This window comes from Monodon monoceros, unplaced genomic scaffold (genome assembly GCF_005190385.1).
Source record: "Monodon monoceros isolate NGI ecotype Baffin Bay Population unplaced genomic scaffold, NGI_Narwhal_1 Super_Scaffold_11, whole genome shotgun sequence".
Taxonomy (NCBI): Eukaryota; Metazoa; Chordata; class Mammalia; order Artiodactyla; family Monodontidae; genus Monodon; species Monodon monoceros.
This window is the reverse complement of record NW_021703767.1, coordinates 111507422-111525604: the sequence shown is the minus strand read 5'-3', so window position 1 is coordinate 111525604 and position 18183 is coordinate 111507422. Positions and strand designations below refer to the sequence as shown.

General features: G+C 36.0%; 1 protein-coding gene across 20 annotated transcripts in view; it reads left to right on the top strand.

The window, feature by feature from the left end:
* MBNL1 (muscleblind like splicing regulator 1) overlaps positions 1-18183 on the top strand; it is a 200759-nt gene that overhangs the window by 160882 nt on the left and 21694 nt on the right. For 14 of the 20 annotated variants that reach the window (XM_029214605.1, XM_029214621.1, XM_029214616.1 and 11 more), the window contains 3 exons: positions 122-292; positions 1336-1446; positions 10080-10280. In XM_029214605.1, coding sequence (XP_029070438.1) covers positions 122-292; positions 1336-1446; positions 10080-10280 — 483 coding nt within the window. The remainder of the gene's footprint in view (positions 1-121; positions 293-1335; positions 1447-10079; positions 10281-18183) is intronic. The other 6 variants (XM_029214617.1, XM_029214612.1, XM_029214611.1 and 3 more) reach the window with 1 other exon arrangement.

Here is an 18183-nt window from a genome sequence, read left to right as displayed (position 1 = left end):
TTTTCATTGTGTGAAAGACCCACAGTAGATTCAAGTGACGGGTTTGCATCATTATGATTTTCTTAAGATTTGTGGATTTTATTATTTTTTTAAGGTGATATTTTCTGCTTTTGTTTCTTAGGGTCGTTGCTCCAGGGAGAACTGCAAATATCTTCACCCACCCCCCCACTTAAAAACGCAATTGGAGATAAATGGGCGCAATAACTTGATTCAGCAGAAGAACATGGCCATGTTGGCCCAGCAAATGCAACTAGCCAACGCCATGATGCCCGGTGCCCCATTGCAACCCGTGGTAAGCGTGTTCTCAGTTCTCGTTCCTGAAGTTTGTCATTCTGAGTGCTCACTTTCAGTGTTAAAGTGGTGATAGATCAACTGAACATAGGTAACAGTATCAGTTACCTAGCATTTTCTAGCCAAACTAGCAGTCAAACCCTGGAAACAATTTTCACACCGTAAAGTTACTCATCTTCTGGCTAAATCATGTGGAAATTTACATTACAGCATGTTTGTCCCTCAAAACTCCCTTCAAATTAAATCCTGTGACTTGCAGACGTTAAATGGTCTTTTTTTAAATGGTCGTTAAACTCATCAGTATAGTCGAGGTGCATTTTCAGGCTACCTTTAGCAGTAATAGTCATTTTAAAAATTGGTGTATATCGTGTTTAATTTTGAGAAAATGTTTCCCTTTCCTCTCTCCTTAAAGAGAATCTATACAGTTCTCTTTCTTGAAAAGGAGCCTTTGTTATTCTTTTAAACTTAAATTGAAACTAGTTTATAGTTACAAATGCTAGGAAAATTCTGACAGTGACAAATCCATATCATGGACCTCGAAGTCTCATCAAAGGAGACCTAATCAGGAGAGGCAGAAACTCCACGAGCTTTTAAGAAAAGAGCAAAATTTTATAAACTGTAGGTGGTCATATGGATTTAATGTTTACTGAGCAGTGTATGTACGTAACCTTTGATTCTGAGCATATTTATTTATTTGTTTGTTTATTTGTTTGGATTTGGGAGGAGGGTGTATGTGACAAATGACTTTAATAACCTTTACTCACATTTATCTACAAAAATGTGAGAGATTAATATCGTAACTAATTTTAGGTTACAAAAGATGTTCTGATGTTAATTGTGATATAGTAATTCCGTATTTAAATGCATGTTGAAATTTGCAATGATCGGAATATTCCTGTCACTGACTTATATGCAATATTATGGGGTCATGGAAACGTGAAGACCCACATTTTTCTGATAGCTAACTGTAGCATGTATGCTAACTAATTTTTTTCCTGATACATTTTAACCCCTGAACTCAATGTAATTATTATTCTCTCTTAGAACTTAATGAACCAATCATTCCAAAAAAGAGGGGGGGATTGCATTTCGAGGTGGGAGGGATCTCCAAATCCAATCGGCAGTGATACCAATTATCAATACTATACAGTTGAGGTGAGAGAATATTATAATTCTGTCTGTTTTAACTTGATATATTTTTTCCATTATTGGGGACTCAGTTAAAAATATGATATCTTAAATTTATTTCTGTGACACCTGTTAATTTCACATGTCTGTGTTGGGATAGCATGAAGATTTCCATTTGGTTTTAAAAAAAAGTTTAATCATTGTCTCTAGCGTAAAATATAGGACAAGAGTTCTCTTTTACACTCGACTCTCACATATGGTTTCAAAGATCTGATAAATCCTTGGGGTGGCTACTACGATAGTCAATATAATATCTCTCCTTGATGTGAGACACTTTGTTCCACTTAAACATTTAAAGCGTGCTGACCGGCAGGCTCTACCCTCTGGGTGACTGGGAGAACCTCTGAGATCAGCAAGTGTGGTTCCCAGATGGCAGAGAACAGGCCATGACAGTGAGTTCCTCACTGTGAAGTCTTGGCCCATCTCCTGAGTTAGTCCTTGAGTTTTACTCTCAAGGCCATTTCAGGGTCATCGTATGTGTAATCCTGGGACAAACTCTAAACACCATTTATGCTCATGTGTTTGAAATGGTAGTAACAAATATGTGTTGTTTAAAAAAAAATCAACAAGTCACAGATTTCTGAAACCATCAGAAAAATTACCTCATTTTCTGGTGTTATTGTTGGAAAATTCTCTGCTTAGATGGAGCATTTATTTTTATTAGTTGTGAGCCCATTCAGGCTTTATGTTAATTTTCCCTGATATGACTAGATTTGAATGTGGAATTACCCTTCTGCTAAAGGCATCCTGAGATCATAGTCTAAAAGTAGACTCCATTCAGAGTGACGTTTTTGTACTGAGTATAGAAGTCATTTTAATTATTCAATTTTAAAGCATTTAGGGTTTTAATGACTGTAGAGAAGGCTTTAATCCAGGAAATTTGCCTTCAAAACCCCACCTGAGACTTTTCGATCCTTTTTGTAGTCAGCCCTGTTTTGATGAGGATAATGATATGGAAATGTATATTCATATCAGAATATAAATTCAGAAATAAACGAGATGGTCATTACCAGCTGTTTACTGGAACTTTAGTGCTGGGCCTACAGAGAGGGATTATAACACAGCCAGGTGACTAAAATGGAAAAGGGTTGCCACTCAGAAGAGGATGGCCACTAGAATAGATGGTGGTGTTTGAAGACGTGGTATAAACTTGGATCCAACCTAGGCAGTAGCGATAGCAAAGGAGATAATACTGTGCGCAGATTCATAACCTCAGCAGTATCAGGAATATCTGAGCAGTGACTGGACTTTTAGTCAAGTAAGTAAAGCATCTTAGTTCTCTAGGGCCAGCCAGTTTGGCCCCCAGACCATAACTGGAGGAAACATGAAGAGGGGAAGAGGCTAGCGAGGTCTAATCAAATTCAGAAGCATCTAGCATTATGCCTGGCATGTAGCAGAGATTTAAAAAATTGCTTGATAAGTGAAAGAAAGAATGAAGGAAAGAGTTTCCCGAACATGAGAAGAACAGGCAGAGGTTCAGGGTAGTTTACCCGTGCCAGAGTCCAAAGGAATTATAACTGGAACCAGAGCACAAGCCCAATTATAGAGACTGCAGCATCGAATGGGGAGTACAGGTGGGTACCTATTAGTAGACTGTTAGCCCAGGGACTTGATGAGGGTACTGTTGGGACCAGGAAATAGCTATCATGCCACCCAGTTTGGGTTCTCATCTTCTGATAAATTTTGAGAGACCAGGTCTATAAATTAAAGATCTCCAGAATATAACACTGGGCTGGTCTGGGAAATGCAGGGATTTATAGGCGAGTTTCTTGTTTTCATGGACTTGATTATGTTGTAATGAAATGTACCAAGCCAGGAATCTGAAAAAGAACATAACATTTGGGGGGTGATTACAGTACTCTGAGGGCATTGAAGGCACTCAGCACATTTTATATCATAAATCCTCACAACCATACTATAAAAGTAGGGAATATTATCCAGCTTTAGAGATGAAGACTCAGAGGTTCAGAGATTAACTAGTTTGCCCAAGTTACATAGCTAGTGAGTTAGCAGGGCCAGGATTTTCACCCAGGCCGTTCAGGTTCTGGCGTCCATGCTGTAGAAACACTAAATGGAGACGTGCCACCAACCAACTCTGGGTCTTTGGTGGATTCATTTAAAATCCCTGACCTTTTTCAGCATATAGTGAAAACTTTAAGATATATTATTTGAAAGGTCCTACCAATCTTATAATTATTCCAATTTCATAAGATAAGAAAATAAGTAGTTGAAAATAAATAATTGAATTTATATGTCTACTTCCTGAAATTTAGCATAGTAAATTATCAAGTAATTGGTGTTAGTTCTATTATCATTTCTAAACCACTAATAAAAATGCAAAAGAGCATTTTTTCCTTTATTGTATGTTCTTTGAAGATAAATAGAGGACCTATAGTATTTAATTATCCAAGTTAAAAAAATAAAATTTCTGGATTTTTTTTCTAGGTAGTACTTAAAAAAATACTATTATTTTGCCATACACTATCTGATGCAAAGGTAATCTAACAAGAAATTACTAAATAATCAACGATACACTGCACCTAGGGGCTCACAACTTAGAGGCACCTGGTGTATTTCTTTGGTCCATCCCAGAAAGATGTTTTTCAGAAACCCTGTTGATTCCAGGTTCTCGGCGTTGCCCTTGAAGAGGTCTGCGTAAGCAGTGTTTTAAAGAGTGTATCTGAGCTCTGGAGGTGCCCTAGCAGTGCCCTCCCATGCCTTTCCCTGTGAGCCCAAAGGTTGGCCTTGGCCATCCATAATTTCCCAAGGCAGCTGCCCTGAAGGTACACACACTAGCTACTTCGAGGTACAAAACTCATGTCGAATTCCCTATGCATTTCATGAACTTGAAGTAGGCTAGGGATAGAGAAATTCAAAGTTACTGGATTTAGCTAAAGTCTTAGGAGCTCCTTGGCTGCTCCTGTCGCCTTGCCTTTGCTGTCACTTCATATCCAAGCAATTTTTGGGCAGTTGGTTCCTGAAAGCTTTGAAGTCATCATTTGTCACACTTCCAGGAACACCTAGAATTCTTAAATTGTTTTTTAGTGCTTTACATTCCAGTTTATCCAACTAGTGGTTGAGATAAGGCTGCTTTATCCCCAAGTGTTTCTGGTAAAAATGTTTCCAGGTCAGTCACTTTGAATCTTATTTCATCCATCCTGCCCATCTTACTGCCTCTTTCTGTCAAGGAGCCTCTACTTCCTCAAGCAGCATGAGAATGGGCCCTGAATCTTAGGCACCAGGCCATATTTGTTGATACCTTTCTTCTTGGAGGGCTAGAAGTGAGTCTTCTTTATTTAAATGTTTATTATTACTTCATTAAAAGTCACTTGAAGTATAATGTGAAATTAAGAATAAAGTAAGTGGTCATTTGATTTGCCCAGTCAGCAAGTCAGTCTAGAAGCAGAGTTTAAAACAGTATTTCTCATTTTATTCCAGTCACGGGCTACCTTCTTAGAAGAAAAGACACTGTATTGTAAATTTGTTGATAATTCCCGTTAGCTTTTGGCTCTATGTTTATATTCAAAATAATTGTTTACAGAGACTGTTTATAGCTCTTGTACAGGGCTGTGCTTACCCAGAAACATGGTTTTATATACCTTGATTTTGTGCTGTAAATTTTTTTAAAAAGCTTAATTTTTCCCTGTTTACACGTTTGACCATCACAAACACACCACCCCCCGCCACACACACACACAGTGGTAAAATCTAGAAAACTCTGACTTAAAATTTGTGTTCTGTAAATCCCAGCACATACTGAGTATATATTATTTGTTTTATATACTCCCTCTGTTTTATGAAAAATGGCAAACATTATATGCAAAACAAACACTGTTTCACACAGTGTTTGAAAATAAATTAGAATCCCTATGATATTTGCAAGATTACAGCATGGTAACAGTATGTTAATGAAACTTAGTTCAATATGAAAAAAGTGACAATCAAAAATAAAATAAATTAAATTTTAAATAAGCATACTAAAGAAATTAATGATTAAAATTTGAGATTCAGAGGAAATAACACTAAATCTTTTTTAATGTTCAAATATGTATACTAGAAAATATTTAATATATTTGCTAGTTAGTTTCTGTGGCAGAGAAAAACAGCAAATCCGTAAATATATTTGTTAAGCAAATGTTTGTAGAGGACCTGTATAGATGCCAAGTGCAGGATGTGCAAAATGGACAAAGCACAGTGCCTGAGACTGCACTCTGAGAGCCCAAGTAGAAGAGATGGTTAAGTAAACACACCTGGTGATCAATGCTGAACTCCAGTGACAAAGAATTACGTAGGAACAGAGGGTAGGAAGAGCCCCTTCATAGTTGGAGGTGTGCGTGGATCAGGGCAAACTTCGAGAAAGAGTCCTGATTCTTGAAGCCTAATTAGGAATTAAATAGTTGGGCTGGACAGGAGCAACCTTCACTGTGGAGGGAAAACCATGTTCAAAAGCAGGGAGCCACAGGAGGCACATATACTTAGAGACCTCACATAGAACCTGAAAACTGGACCTATTTCTGTATTTAAATAGCAGAAGACCACATAGTATATGGAATCGGATTTCCCCAGGAGCCTTAAAAACTACTGCTGCCTAGAGATTCTGATGAGTAGAGAGTGCCAGGGAGTTCTGGGCTTCAAGTCATCCAGGTGATTCTGCTGGACAGCCAGCACTGAGAACCACTGGTTTTAGAACCATCTGGAATTAAACACACCGATGTCTAAATCCTTGGTCTTCCATGCACTCATTTGTGACCATGGGCACATAATCTCTGTGAGCCCTTTCCCTTATCTGCAAAATGAAACTAATAATATCCACCTGACAAGGCTGTAATTTATTCACACTTTCATTCATTCATTCACTCACTCACTTATTCAGTGTATATTTATTGAGGGCCTACTGTGTGCCAGGCATCATTCTCGGTTCTGGGAATTTAGTAGTGAACTAAACATGTATCCCCTCCTCCTTGTAACAAAAGCAGTGGAGTTTTTGCTTTCGTTTGCTCCAAGGAGTTTATACTCTACTATTATGAGGATTAAATATAATAACATAGGTAAAGCACTTAGCACAATGCCTGGCACACAATAAATAGAATTATTGTAATAATCATGTTGGCACACAGTTAACGAGGGTCATAATGTGAAATTGAATAACATTTTCATTCATAATAAAGCCTGATTACCTTAATGGAATCAAATGTCTCATTTAAAACAAACAAGTGGTTAGCCCATAAATGCACCAGCATTAGTGAGATGTGCAATTTGTTTTTCTCTGCTTAGGATGTTCACTGGCAAAAAGGCAATCATAAACCAACCTTCCTTATGCCTTCTGGGAACAAAGATATCTGTAGATCATTATTACAAGGATATAGTCAGTATCAAATACACCAATTACATAGTTATATGTTATCCTGTGGTTACTTCGGAGAAAATAGGATACTGCTTGATAATACCATTGTATTAATATCCGTCTTTGTGATTCTGCTGAATCCTCTTTCGGATGGCATTTGGAATAGAGAATTGGCAGTACCACGGTTCAAGTGCTTCACTAATCTGATTAGAGCACTCTGATGGGGCCGGCAGTGACCTACCTCCAGCAAGGTGCTCTTTGAAAAAGGGATATAACAAATTTACAGAAATTCAAAAGAAATGAAGGAATGCTGCACTTCAGTGGGTTTTTTTGGCAGCTACTGGAATCCAGTTTCAAAGTACAGAGCTATTATTATCGATTGTCTGCCTGTTTAGCAAATAACGCTTTATCTGGAGAGGGAGCAGTTTGAGATAATGTTTGTTAAATAGTTTATGTTTTAGAAGCTGCTACAGATTTTACTTGGGGACAGTGCCCTAAAGTTCTTCAGATTTGAATTTGTTCTGCTGAATTGTCAGAAAATTAATTCATGTGACGACTCTGTAGAAACAATCTAGTGGAAAAATTGTTTCCAGTTAATAAGATGAGTATTTTTATCTCATAAAAGTATTCTTTTATCTGTAATATGCAACTGCTACACTATATGCATTGCAGATTATAAATTTATTTTATTCAGTGATATTTAGCAAAGCTGAATTTTACTGGCCACTGATCTTGTTTTCTTAAAATAAAAATGCTTTTCTTCCCTCCATCAGTTTGTCAGTTGGACCTCTGCTTCTAAATAATTATAGTAGATTGTGCAAAGTGACATAAACATCTCAGTAACTTTCTGAAGTATACATTTAAAATGCCCTCTCTGGAAATACATATTAATTCATAGCAAGAATTAACATTGACCAGCTCTGTTCTCCATATTCTAAACTAGTCTTTTAGTCTTCTGTGCTAAATTTCTTATAATTCTTAAATATCTAAGAGAAAAATTAGAGTGTTTTTCTGGCTGAAATTTCACATATTGTGTCCGACAGTATGTAACAGTGTAAGTTTAACCTGAATATTTCTGAATAGAGATCCAAGTTCAACATGTATTTACTATACAGGGCAACTCTTGTGTTGCTGCTGCCTTGGCAGCCAGTAGTCAGTGAAGCAGTATCAGATCAGCTGCTGTTTGAATAAGTAACTGTTGATAGATGGAGATTGCTCTGGGCCCCAGTTTCTGACAGGTTATTGATTGTTAATATCTGGAACCCCCAATAGTTTCCTGTTGTCCGTGGGTAGCTGCCTTGGGCAGGGATGGAACTGGGGACCGGAAGTATTACTTTAGGCAACTTCATCAAGAGCCATCAACCAGGCAGGGCAACTAGCCATGGCATTCAAACCAACACATTAGGAACAATAATTATTTTAATTTGAAAATATCGATGGAATCCATGGTATATTGTTTATTCACCCAAGTGAATCAAATTATGTATTAAATACTCTGTATTACATGGTCTTCTTAGTAAGACTGGATATGCTAGCTGCAAATATTTTGTCCTAAAACAATTTGTGAAGTCACGAGAAGGCTGTATCCTTTAGGATAGGAATTTTCAACCCCAGCACTATCGACATTTGGGGCTGGATAAGTCTTTGTTACGAGGGACTGTTCTGTGTTACAGGACACTTAGCAGCCTCTACCCATTAGATGCAGCTGGCACCCCCAGCTGTGACAACCAAAAATGTCCCCTGATATTGCAAAATGTCCCCTGCGAGACAAAATCACCCATAATTGAGAACCACTGCCCTAAGAAAAAAGGTATACTTGAAATCTGTTTTACTCTTCTAAATACAGGATGAGTCAGGGCCAAATTAGATAAAGGATATATTTTATTTTTTTAAAGATATTTCTTCTGAGCTATAAGAATTACTTTTGTAACATATACATCTTGATTGCATAAAACCTTACACCAAAACTCTCTTGAATACTAAATAAACTCTGGGGTCATCTAACTTCTTATTCCTGTCAGAAGGAAGAATTATCTACATTCTCATGTCCCTTTCTTCCTAAAAGAAATTTCTGTGATTCTATTTCTTACTACAGGGTAAAGATAACAAATTGTTTAAAATTACCTTAATGAACAGGATCCATTTTGTCCATTTGTTTTTGTGTTTTGGAAACAAACATTATTATTACACACAGCATTAAACATCAAGAATGAAAACTCCATTGAATTAGGAAGTTGAAAATTTACCACCAATAAGGTGGAAAATTGTGCTAGGTTATCTTCTGAAAACTGGAAAAGCACATTGTTAAAATAGATTTCAGGTAAATTATTTAATTTTACTCAAAAACACATATTTCCTGATATGCAGATTTTCATATCAACAAATAGAAACTATTTTCATATATTCATGAAAGCATTTCTGGCAAAAAAAAATCTATCTTGTAGCATTTTATTCAATGCTACTATATGTATTTCCTTGAACAATCATAATGCATTTCTTTAGAAGTGTTCTTTTTCAGACTTCACATTTCAGAATAGTTTTTCCCTAGTAAGCTGAATTTGTTAAGTATCTCACAAAGGTGTAATAGGCTGGTGGGAGATTTATAATTTCCCCAGGAAAACCTGCAACAAATATATATGCCAAATACTTTATCTTATATGCTCAAAAGAAATGGTGTCATCACCTTTCACGTATCCCATAAGATTTATTCACAGTTTACATTGACTGTGAAATTCTGCTGTCCACTGTGAGTTCTGCTTTATTTACTCTAGATAATAGGACACTTGCAACCTATTAACAGTTGTAAACAGATCTTTTAAGTACATCTGACATAGCAATTATGAAATGTATTTCTTAGACAAGTTTCCAGGATTAAATCAGGACAAAGGTGGCGATTAGGTAACCACAAGAAGTTTCTGTATTGAATTGGTTGAGCTATTTTTCAAAAAGAAATTGCAAGTATTATAGACCCCAAGCTTCAAAATCCCAGTGGAAAATTTAATGGATAATTACCCATTATATTTTAGAAGAACATTGATTTGATGAATGCTTATTTTAAGAAACATTCTTATCCTAAATGAGAGTAAATAAACATACAATTAAATGGAGAGAGGGAGGGAGGGAAAGAGGAAGCAAAGGGAGAATGGATTATGAATGGATGCATGGATACATGGATGGAGGATAGATATGTAATGCAGGATATCAACTTTGAACCAAGACCTGCCGATTAAATTTTGCTTTGTATTTTATTTTTCAGCCAATGTTTTCAGTTGCACCAAGCTTAGCCACCAATGCATCAGCAGCCTTTAATCCCTACCTGGGACCTGTTTCCCCAAGCCTGGTTCCAGCAGAGATCTTGCCGACTGCACCAATGTTGGTTACAGGGAATCCTGGGGTCCCTGTACCTGCAGCTGCTGCAGCTGCTGCACAGAAATTAATGCGGACAGACAGACTTGAGGTAGGAGTGATTCGCTGGTGTCTTTATGTGTTCCCTTCGAAATTTCAAAGTGTGCTCTTTGTTTATTTCTTCCATGGCCATAAAGGTTAGAAACAATTCAAAGCAGAGATTTTGGTTCAGTGTTTGGAGCATTTGGCTAGAATATAGATATGCTATACTTGATGAATGTAACATTTATAGAAGCCACAACATCCGTATGTAGAATAATGGGTAAGAACTTGGACTCTGGGATCAGACGGCTTATTACTTCATTGTGCCTCAGTTTCCTCATCTTCAAATTGGAGAAACTTACGGCACTTACCTCAAAGAGTTAGTCAGTGTCTGGCACACAGCAGAAGCTTCCTAAATGTTTCTTGTTATTGTTGCTATTAACAAATTCTGTCAATCCCCTGATACTTGTCCTCATAAAGATGTTATTCAGTTACTCTCTACAAACTGTTTTGAAATTTATCGTTGCAGGTTTCCTCATAAGCCTCATAATATTTTGGTTGGAATAGCAAGGCAGCCTTGTTTGTGAAATGTGATTATAAGTCTTTAAATTGTAAATTGGGTGATGCTCTCAGTCTTAGAGTCAAGGATGATCAGATGTATGTACTTTGCTATTGCTACATGAAAAAGAAATTAAAGATATAAATCTTATGTTGAAGTGGTTGTTGAGAATTTTAGCATGGCTGTAATTTAGTGAACTTGGTAAACTCTAGATGAAGGGAAAAAAATGGCAACATTACTGTACATTGAAGCTCTCAAATCTAGCATTGGTGTCCATATAAAGAGCAAATGAGCTCTTCCTCTTTTCCCTGGTTAGCATGAGGCAGTACTTAGTGCTGAGAACGTTTACATGTCTTAATTACTGAGAAAGCGGTAAAACAAGGCCATTGTGTGAACATAATTGACTCTAATCAGTTTAGAAGGAATTTATTTAATAAGCACCAATTTTTTGTTTATTAAGTTTCATTGCGTGCATTACAAAGGATCTCAGATTTCAGAGTAGTTATAACTGCCACCATCTTTTTGACAGTAATAATAATAGTTGATATTTATTGGATATTTACTATCTACCAATCACAGCGTTACCCCTTCATATGCAACACATTTAATCCCCAAAACAATCTTATGAGGAAGATACTATCATTAACTCCATTTAACAGGGCGATAAATTTATGGAGAGAGATGAAACATAACTTATTCAAGGTCACGTGGGTAGGATGTTCCGGTGGGGTATGAACTCAGAACTACATTTTTAAACACTAGTGTATTACTCTCCCTTCCCATACAGGTGACAGTACAAAGAGGAGGCAGTAAATTTTGGCTTGTATGTTCCCTTTAGAGTTTTCATTTGTTTGTTTATTTTAGGCTTGTTTTTTACCTTTCATTGAACGTTTTGGAAAAAGCTACTAATTACAAGAGTTCCACAAGGAGAACTCAGGAAGGATGTTGAGACTTAATTGCATGCCCTCTGTGCACCAAGGACTCTGCTGTGTGCTAGAGATAACACCTTGACTTGTGGGTGGTTCGTCATTGCACAATTGTTCTTGCTCATTGATTAACTAATGCTGTTTGCAGATAAACTGGGAGGAAATTTAAGAAATTTTAAATATTTAAAAATTATTAGATGTGCTCAACGTATGAATCGTCCCCCCCCCCCCCCCCCCAACCGACCTGTCTGAAGCAAACCCTGGGTTCATAATGTGTAACTGTTGATTGTTTAATGGGAACCAAATAGGCAGTCTGAGATAACTTGATAGAATTAATTATTAATAGGAGATGATATTCCTAAAGCTGAGAACGTCTCTATTTAAATCTCTGTCAAAGAATCTCTTTAAAAGGCTGATTGTGTGGTCAGAACTCTTTAAAACTAATCCTCCCACAATTTTAGGTAGTCTGTAATTGGTTATATTTTGTATGGTGTTTAGTTAAAATGAAGACTTCTTTCTTTTTTTTTGTTTTGATTTTCTTTTGCAAGAAGCTACTTTGAGTATTTTGTCTGTCTTCCTTTCCCATAGTCACAACAAATGGCTACTGTTGCAATGACTGTCATTTCCTTTTAACCCGAATTCCACTTATCTAAATGCCTGATGGTAGGGCAGCTTCCTTATTCTCCTGCACAGGATCTGACTCAATGTCACAGTTACAACCTGTTAGGATGTTGCAATGTGAAGCTAAGGAGCACCTTTCTCCTAGCACTTGTGATTTTAGACACTCCTATCTTCAGGGTATTTACTCTCATGCTAATTGCACTACATCTTGGAGTCTAAAAGACATGGCAGTAAGTGCACACACTTAATTTACACATTTAGTTATTTGGGGTTTAAATCTATACTCTATTTTTAACTCATGGAACTCCCAAGTACATTTTAGAATTTTGAGTTCCTTTTGAGGTGAACAGATTTTGAATCAGTTAAAATATTGGCCAATTCTTCTTGCCACTTCTTTCTCTCTTTGGCTACAAAATAGACAATGAAGAAGTTAAAAACATGGTAGATTATCAGCCTTCTGCTTCTGTTTAGAGGAACTAACACATATTTATATTTATAGCACCCAGTGTGATACTACAAAAAATGTTAAATTGAAAAACAGGAATCGAATCCAAGGATTAGTGCTGGTGATTTTGCTAGTTAGGTGAGTAAGCATAGGTCAAGTTTTTGATATTTTCTGAGCTTCATATTCCACACATATTAAATTAGGGGAATATACCAGATAATCTCTAAGATCACCTCCAGTTAGAACATTCTAGGTGAAATTTAGGTCATTTTCCTGTGTTTAATGCCAGCCACAAACTACTGTAAAGGTATTTAACACATAAATAACACACACACACCTAAGCTTTCTATCACTATTCATATTATCCATTCTTTGTTGGAGATCTTTTAAAAGACCTTGTAGCTGCATACTTTCTATGCTGTAAAATTCAGTCTTCATGGTTTTCTCTAAAGAGAAGCAACTCTTCCGAATATCAGTCACTGAAATGAGGCTTTTAAAATTCCATTTTGTGACCTTGGGATGCCTTTGTGTAATTTTCAAGTAGCGGTCATTTTCAATGATTATTTTAAGAAATTGTTAAAAATCTGTAGGTACTGGAAGGGACTGAGGTTTTTAGTCATATCTTTGCTTCATTACAAAGAGTTGGTAATTAAGGAAATCACTGTTTGACTTATTTTCATGACACACAATAATTTTTTTATGGTGCAAGAAGGATCCATGAATGCATTTATTCTCTTGTTTATTCAACAATAGCCAATGAAGAACTGTTGAACATCTTACACGTAAAAACTGTTGTAAGGAATATCTTGAAGCCTTATAAGGTTATCAGCTATGTTATTAACAACAAGAAAAGGTCCACCAGAATAGTGCCAAGCTCATAAATGATGCCCAGTAACTTAGTCAGTGAAGGAATAAATGAGTCAGTCAGCCAGTTAATCAATTAATTAATCACAGAACGATACATGCCCTTATTCAGAGCTTAGGATAATGTAACAGAAGAGATAAAATATGACACATTTTAAACATGTGTTAGCATTCTCCTTGAGAACATGTTTACATTTTGAACATTCCAGCTACAAAATATGGCATCTAGTTCATGCCCCTAGTCCTAGAGCAATGGTTTTCAAGCTTTAATGTGATTAGAATCACTTGGGATGATTGTGAAAAACGCAGGGCCTGGGAATTCCCTGGCGGTCCAATGGTTAGGACTGGGGCTTTCACTGCCCAGGGCCTGGGTTCTGTCCCTGGTCAGGGAACTAAGATCCCACAAGCCACACAGCACAGCCAAAAAAAAAAAAAAAAAAAATTAAACACTAAAAAAAAAAAAAATTTTAATGCAGGGCCTCATCCCCACAGACTGATTCGGTGGGTCTTTAGCGGGTCTCTGAAATCCTTTGCACAGATCTGCCAGGTGATTCTAAATGCAAATGGTCTATAAAATACCTATTCTAGGGATGCCAGCACCTGTTATTTAAGTCTTAATTTTCATCATTTACCTCATGTACAGTTACTTGTATACAAAGATCTTCCTCCTCCAATGCATTTAGCATTCTACATTTTGTGAAATTGCTGAGAAATTGCTGAGGTAATTTATACTGCATAACAGCATTAACCAAACAAAAGACAAACCAGTGGCCACATATTTCATATGCTGATGGAGACATTAGATTGCCATTTCGTGAACTACATCATTTTTATATCAATAGTCTATATGACAAAAACATATGACATATTCCCAGGGAAGGAGAGCAAACCACTAGGCTTCTGACACTTTTCAGTTAAAGTTTGTTTTAAAATAAAGTATTCATGTGCCGAAAGTTTTATTCTACTGAGGTAATCATGACATGAATTTCTAATTCAGACCACTGGATACTGAATGCTTCCACTACTTACTGACACAGAAGAGTCCAGTGACTTTTTTCATATAGACATAAAAACATATGATACCTACTGCCTACACAAAAAAGAGCATTTAAAGATAAATGTGGATTCAAGTGGTAGTGAAAGGCATACCTACATGACATTATTATAGGCATTGAATGGATTTGTCATGATCTATTGCATATAAAAGATGCAATTCAAAATAAGATTAGAAAAGCAAATGCTTTTAATAATATAAGAAAGGCTTATTGATAGAATTATTTTACTTCCATATTTGTGTAGAGAGTGTTTGGCTACTGCTTGTAAGATATTTTAATTTCTTTAGAAAATTACCAAGAAATATTGAGTTTTATGCACACAGGTCTATGTAGTCTACATTTTTTTTTAATTGTAATAAGGCTTTAGAATGACTCTCTAAAATGTGGTCACACCCCCCATTTGAAACATCTAGTCTCTGTCGATTATTACTGTCTGTGATTAGTTTGAGTTTTGTTTTAGAGATGATAGAGTTGTACGTTGTTTAAAATAAGGGAATTGCTAATCCTGGCTCAGCCAACTCATATTTGCTGTTTTTCCACCAATTTCTTCATACAAATTAAAGCTAAAATGCCCCTATCTTTGCAGTTATTTAGAAGTAGTAATAAAGGTAACTATAGATTTGAACATTTGGCATATTGATGAGCTTGTTTCAGATGTCCTGTCATGCATAGCAATGAGTAAATGAAAATCTGGCAGTGTATTTAATGGGAAGTTTTATTTAGTTGGTCATTCCTATATATTCAGATTTGATTTTTTTAATTACATAAGGTCAAATGACAAATTCTTAGCTATATCATCTATAGAAATATGCTTGTCTTCACTGGCTTGGTGGTAATGATAGGTTCCACCTTTTAGATTTCAAAGAAAACTCCCAGTTGATCTTAACAGAAATTCTCTGAGGTAGCTAAAGTAGATGTCTTTTTCTTCAGTTTTTAAAAAATGAGGTTCAGGTAGACCAAATTTGTACAATTATCAAATAACAGACTGAAACTAGATATCGCATCATCGGATATTTATCTTGGGAATGTAATTTTACAAACAATTAACTAAGATCATTTCCCCTAATCACCAGAATTTTAAGATGTGGATATTTGAATTCTTTTTGAATTGAAAACACAGGTAATTTCTTTGTATTAGATTGTATATTCATGACCTGTAATGCTTTGGGTTCTTTGATAAAATTGTTGATTATCCAGTATTTCTTTTTTAAAGTGTTGTGTTAGCTCAAACTTAATAAAGTCCATGATGCTTACTGTTGAACAACGGGTATGTATATGTCTTTGAATAAGCTCCTTAATATTGGTCATTAGGTTTAAATTGACTTCCCAGAGTATTAAAGTACCCTGAGATGGGCTTCCCTGGTGGCGCAGTGGTTGAGAGTCCGCCTACCGATGCAGGTGACACGGGTTCGTGCCACCCTACTACTGCTATTTAATTAACAAAAGAAGGTTTATGTAGAGTTAATTTAGATTTCCTTGGGAAGGTTTTCTGATTGCTTTTTCTTTTGATTATTTAAAGTTTATATGCCAAAGGTGTTTTTCTGGAAATGGAATTTTCAGTGAATATTTTTATTGAAATGACGGTTTTTACTGTAAAAGCAACCTCTTATCCATTTTGTATGAAAGTTTACAAAACTTACCTGATTTCCAAAGCAAATCCTGCCTTAATACTTTTTTTTTTTAAATCGAGTATAGTTGATTTACAGTGTTGTGTTAGTTTCAGGTGTACAGCAAAGTGAATCAGTTATATGTATACATATATCCACTCATTTTTAGATTCTTTTCCCATATAGGCCATTACAGAGTATTGAGTAGAGTTCCCTGTGCTATACAGTAGGTCCTTATTAATTATCTATTTTATATATAGTAGTGTGTATAGGTCAACTGCCTTAATACTTATAGTACATATAAGTACTTATACTTACAAACATTCTTTCTGATTGAAGCACATTATGTGTTTCGCTAATATCAATAGATGGAATTATTTTCATCTAGGTTTGAAAACCACTTACCAAACTGTAAAAAGTACTTATATATGTTGACCCACTAATGCCATTTCTGCACATTTATCCTTAGAGAATGATTTTTTTAAAGAGTGTGGTCATGAATATACTCTTTGCAACATTATTTGTAATATGGGAATATTGGAAATAATCTAGATGTTCTCTGAAAGAGTTACCTATATTATACACATCTGTTTTATGGAATTTGATGCAGCCAGCAAAAATGATGACTCTGGACACTATTAAGTAAAACAAACAAACAAAAAGCTTATGCTACATTGTTGAGCAAAAACAGATCACCAAGTAATAGCCATACTGTAGTTACAACTATTTGAAAAATATGTTCGTGCAGAAGATTGGATGAGAATAGAAAAAAGAGCCATAATGTTGTTAGGATTTTCAAATTTAATATTATCTTCTTTGTTCCAAATTCTCTGTATGGTAAATTGTGCAATTTCTTATCCTGATTTGAATTATAAGGTTAGATTTGTTGAAATTTTGTCTGTCACCTATAATTTGGTAACACAATACTACAACTAAGAGATTTCTTTTGGGGAAGCAACACAGTCTAAAGTTTGCTTGAGTTTATCAGGCCAAACCCATATTCAGCAGTCAAGGGATAGATCCCATTTTATTGATGGTCATTATTAGAGAAAAATCTGTTTGAAAAGCTTTGGGAAGTTTGTTCTGTCCAGATAGGTACCCAACAATCCATATATACATGCAAAGCTTGGCAAACTTCTCTAGCCCCTCTAGCCTTGTAGCTCTCACCAGTACAAGTTTTCACAAGAGATTTTCAGTTTCTTCTCTGTTTTTTTCAAAGGCAAGAATAATAGGAGAACAGCTATTTCAGTATATTTCTTCTGTTCCATTTCTCTTGTCAGGAGGAACCTTAAGTTGGAAAAAAAAATAAAACAGTCAAAAATGTATATCATGCAGAAACAGTTACCTAAGTTCTTGGAACATCAGAAAAGGCTGGATTTAGGGACAAAATTCTGAGCTAACTGCTAGTTATCAGCTCTGCTTAAATGTTTTTTAGAATTCTCCCCCAATGCATCCTGCAAGGCAGTAAAGAGTACAAAACTGTAATAAACCAATTATTAACCTATACAGACCACACTGACACATGCATAAAGCAAACGGAGAGGGACGAGAAGGGGTCTTAGAATGATCATCTTTGTGCAACCTGATTTTAAGCTCACATCCCTGAAAATAAAAAGAACGTTGAGATGGACAGAGAAATAAAAAAGTCAAGATCAGCCTGGCACTCAGCACTGGCATAATTGTTTTTGAAAAATTGCAAATCTTTGATTTTGATAGTTATTCAAGATCCTACAGATAGACTGCCTTCAGATCTTCTTTCTTGTCAGTGTGGCAAAGAGTGAGAGAAATTGGAAAAACAGAGTGTTGGTTCAGCTGCTGCCAGTTTCTTTGCGAGCATATTCGAGAAAGCAGGAATTACTGAAGAGCTAACAGCAGTAGTGTCCGAACACAGATGGT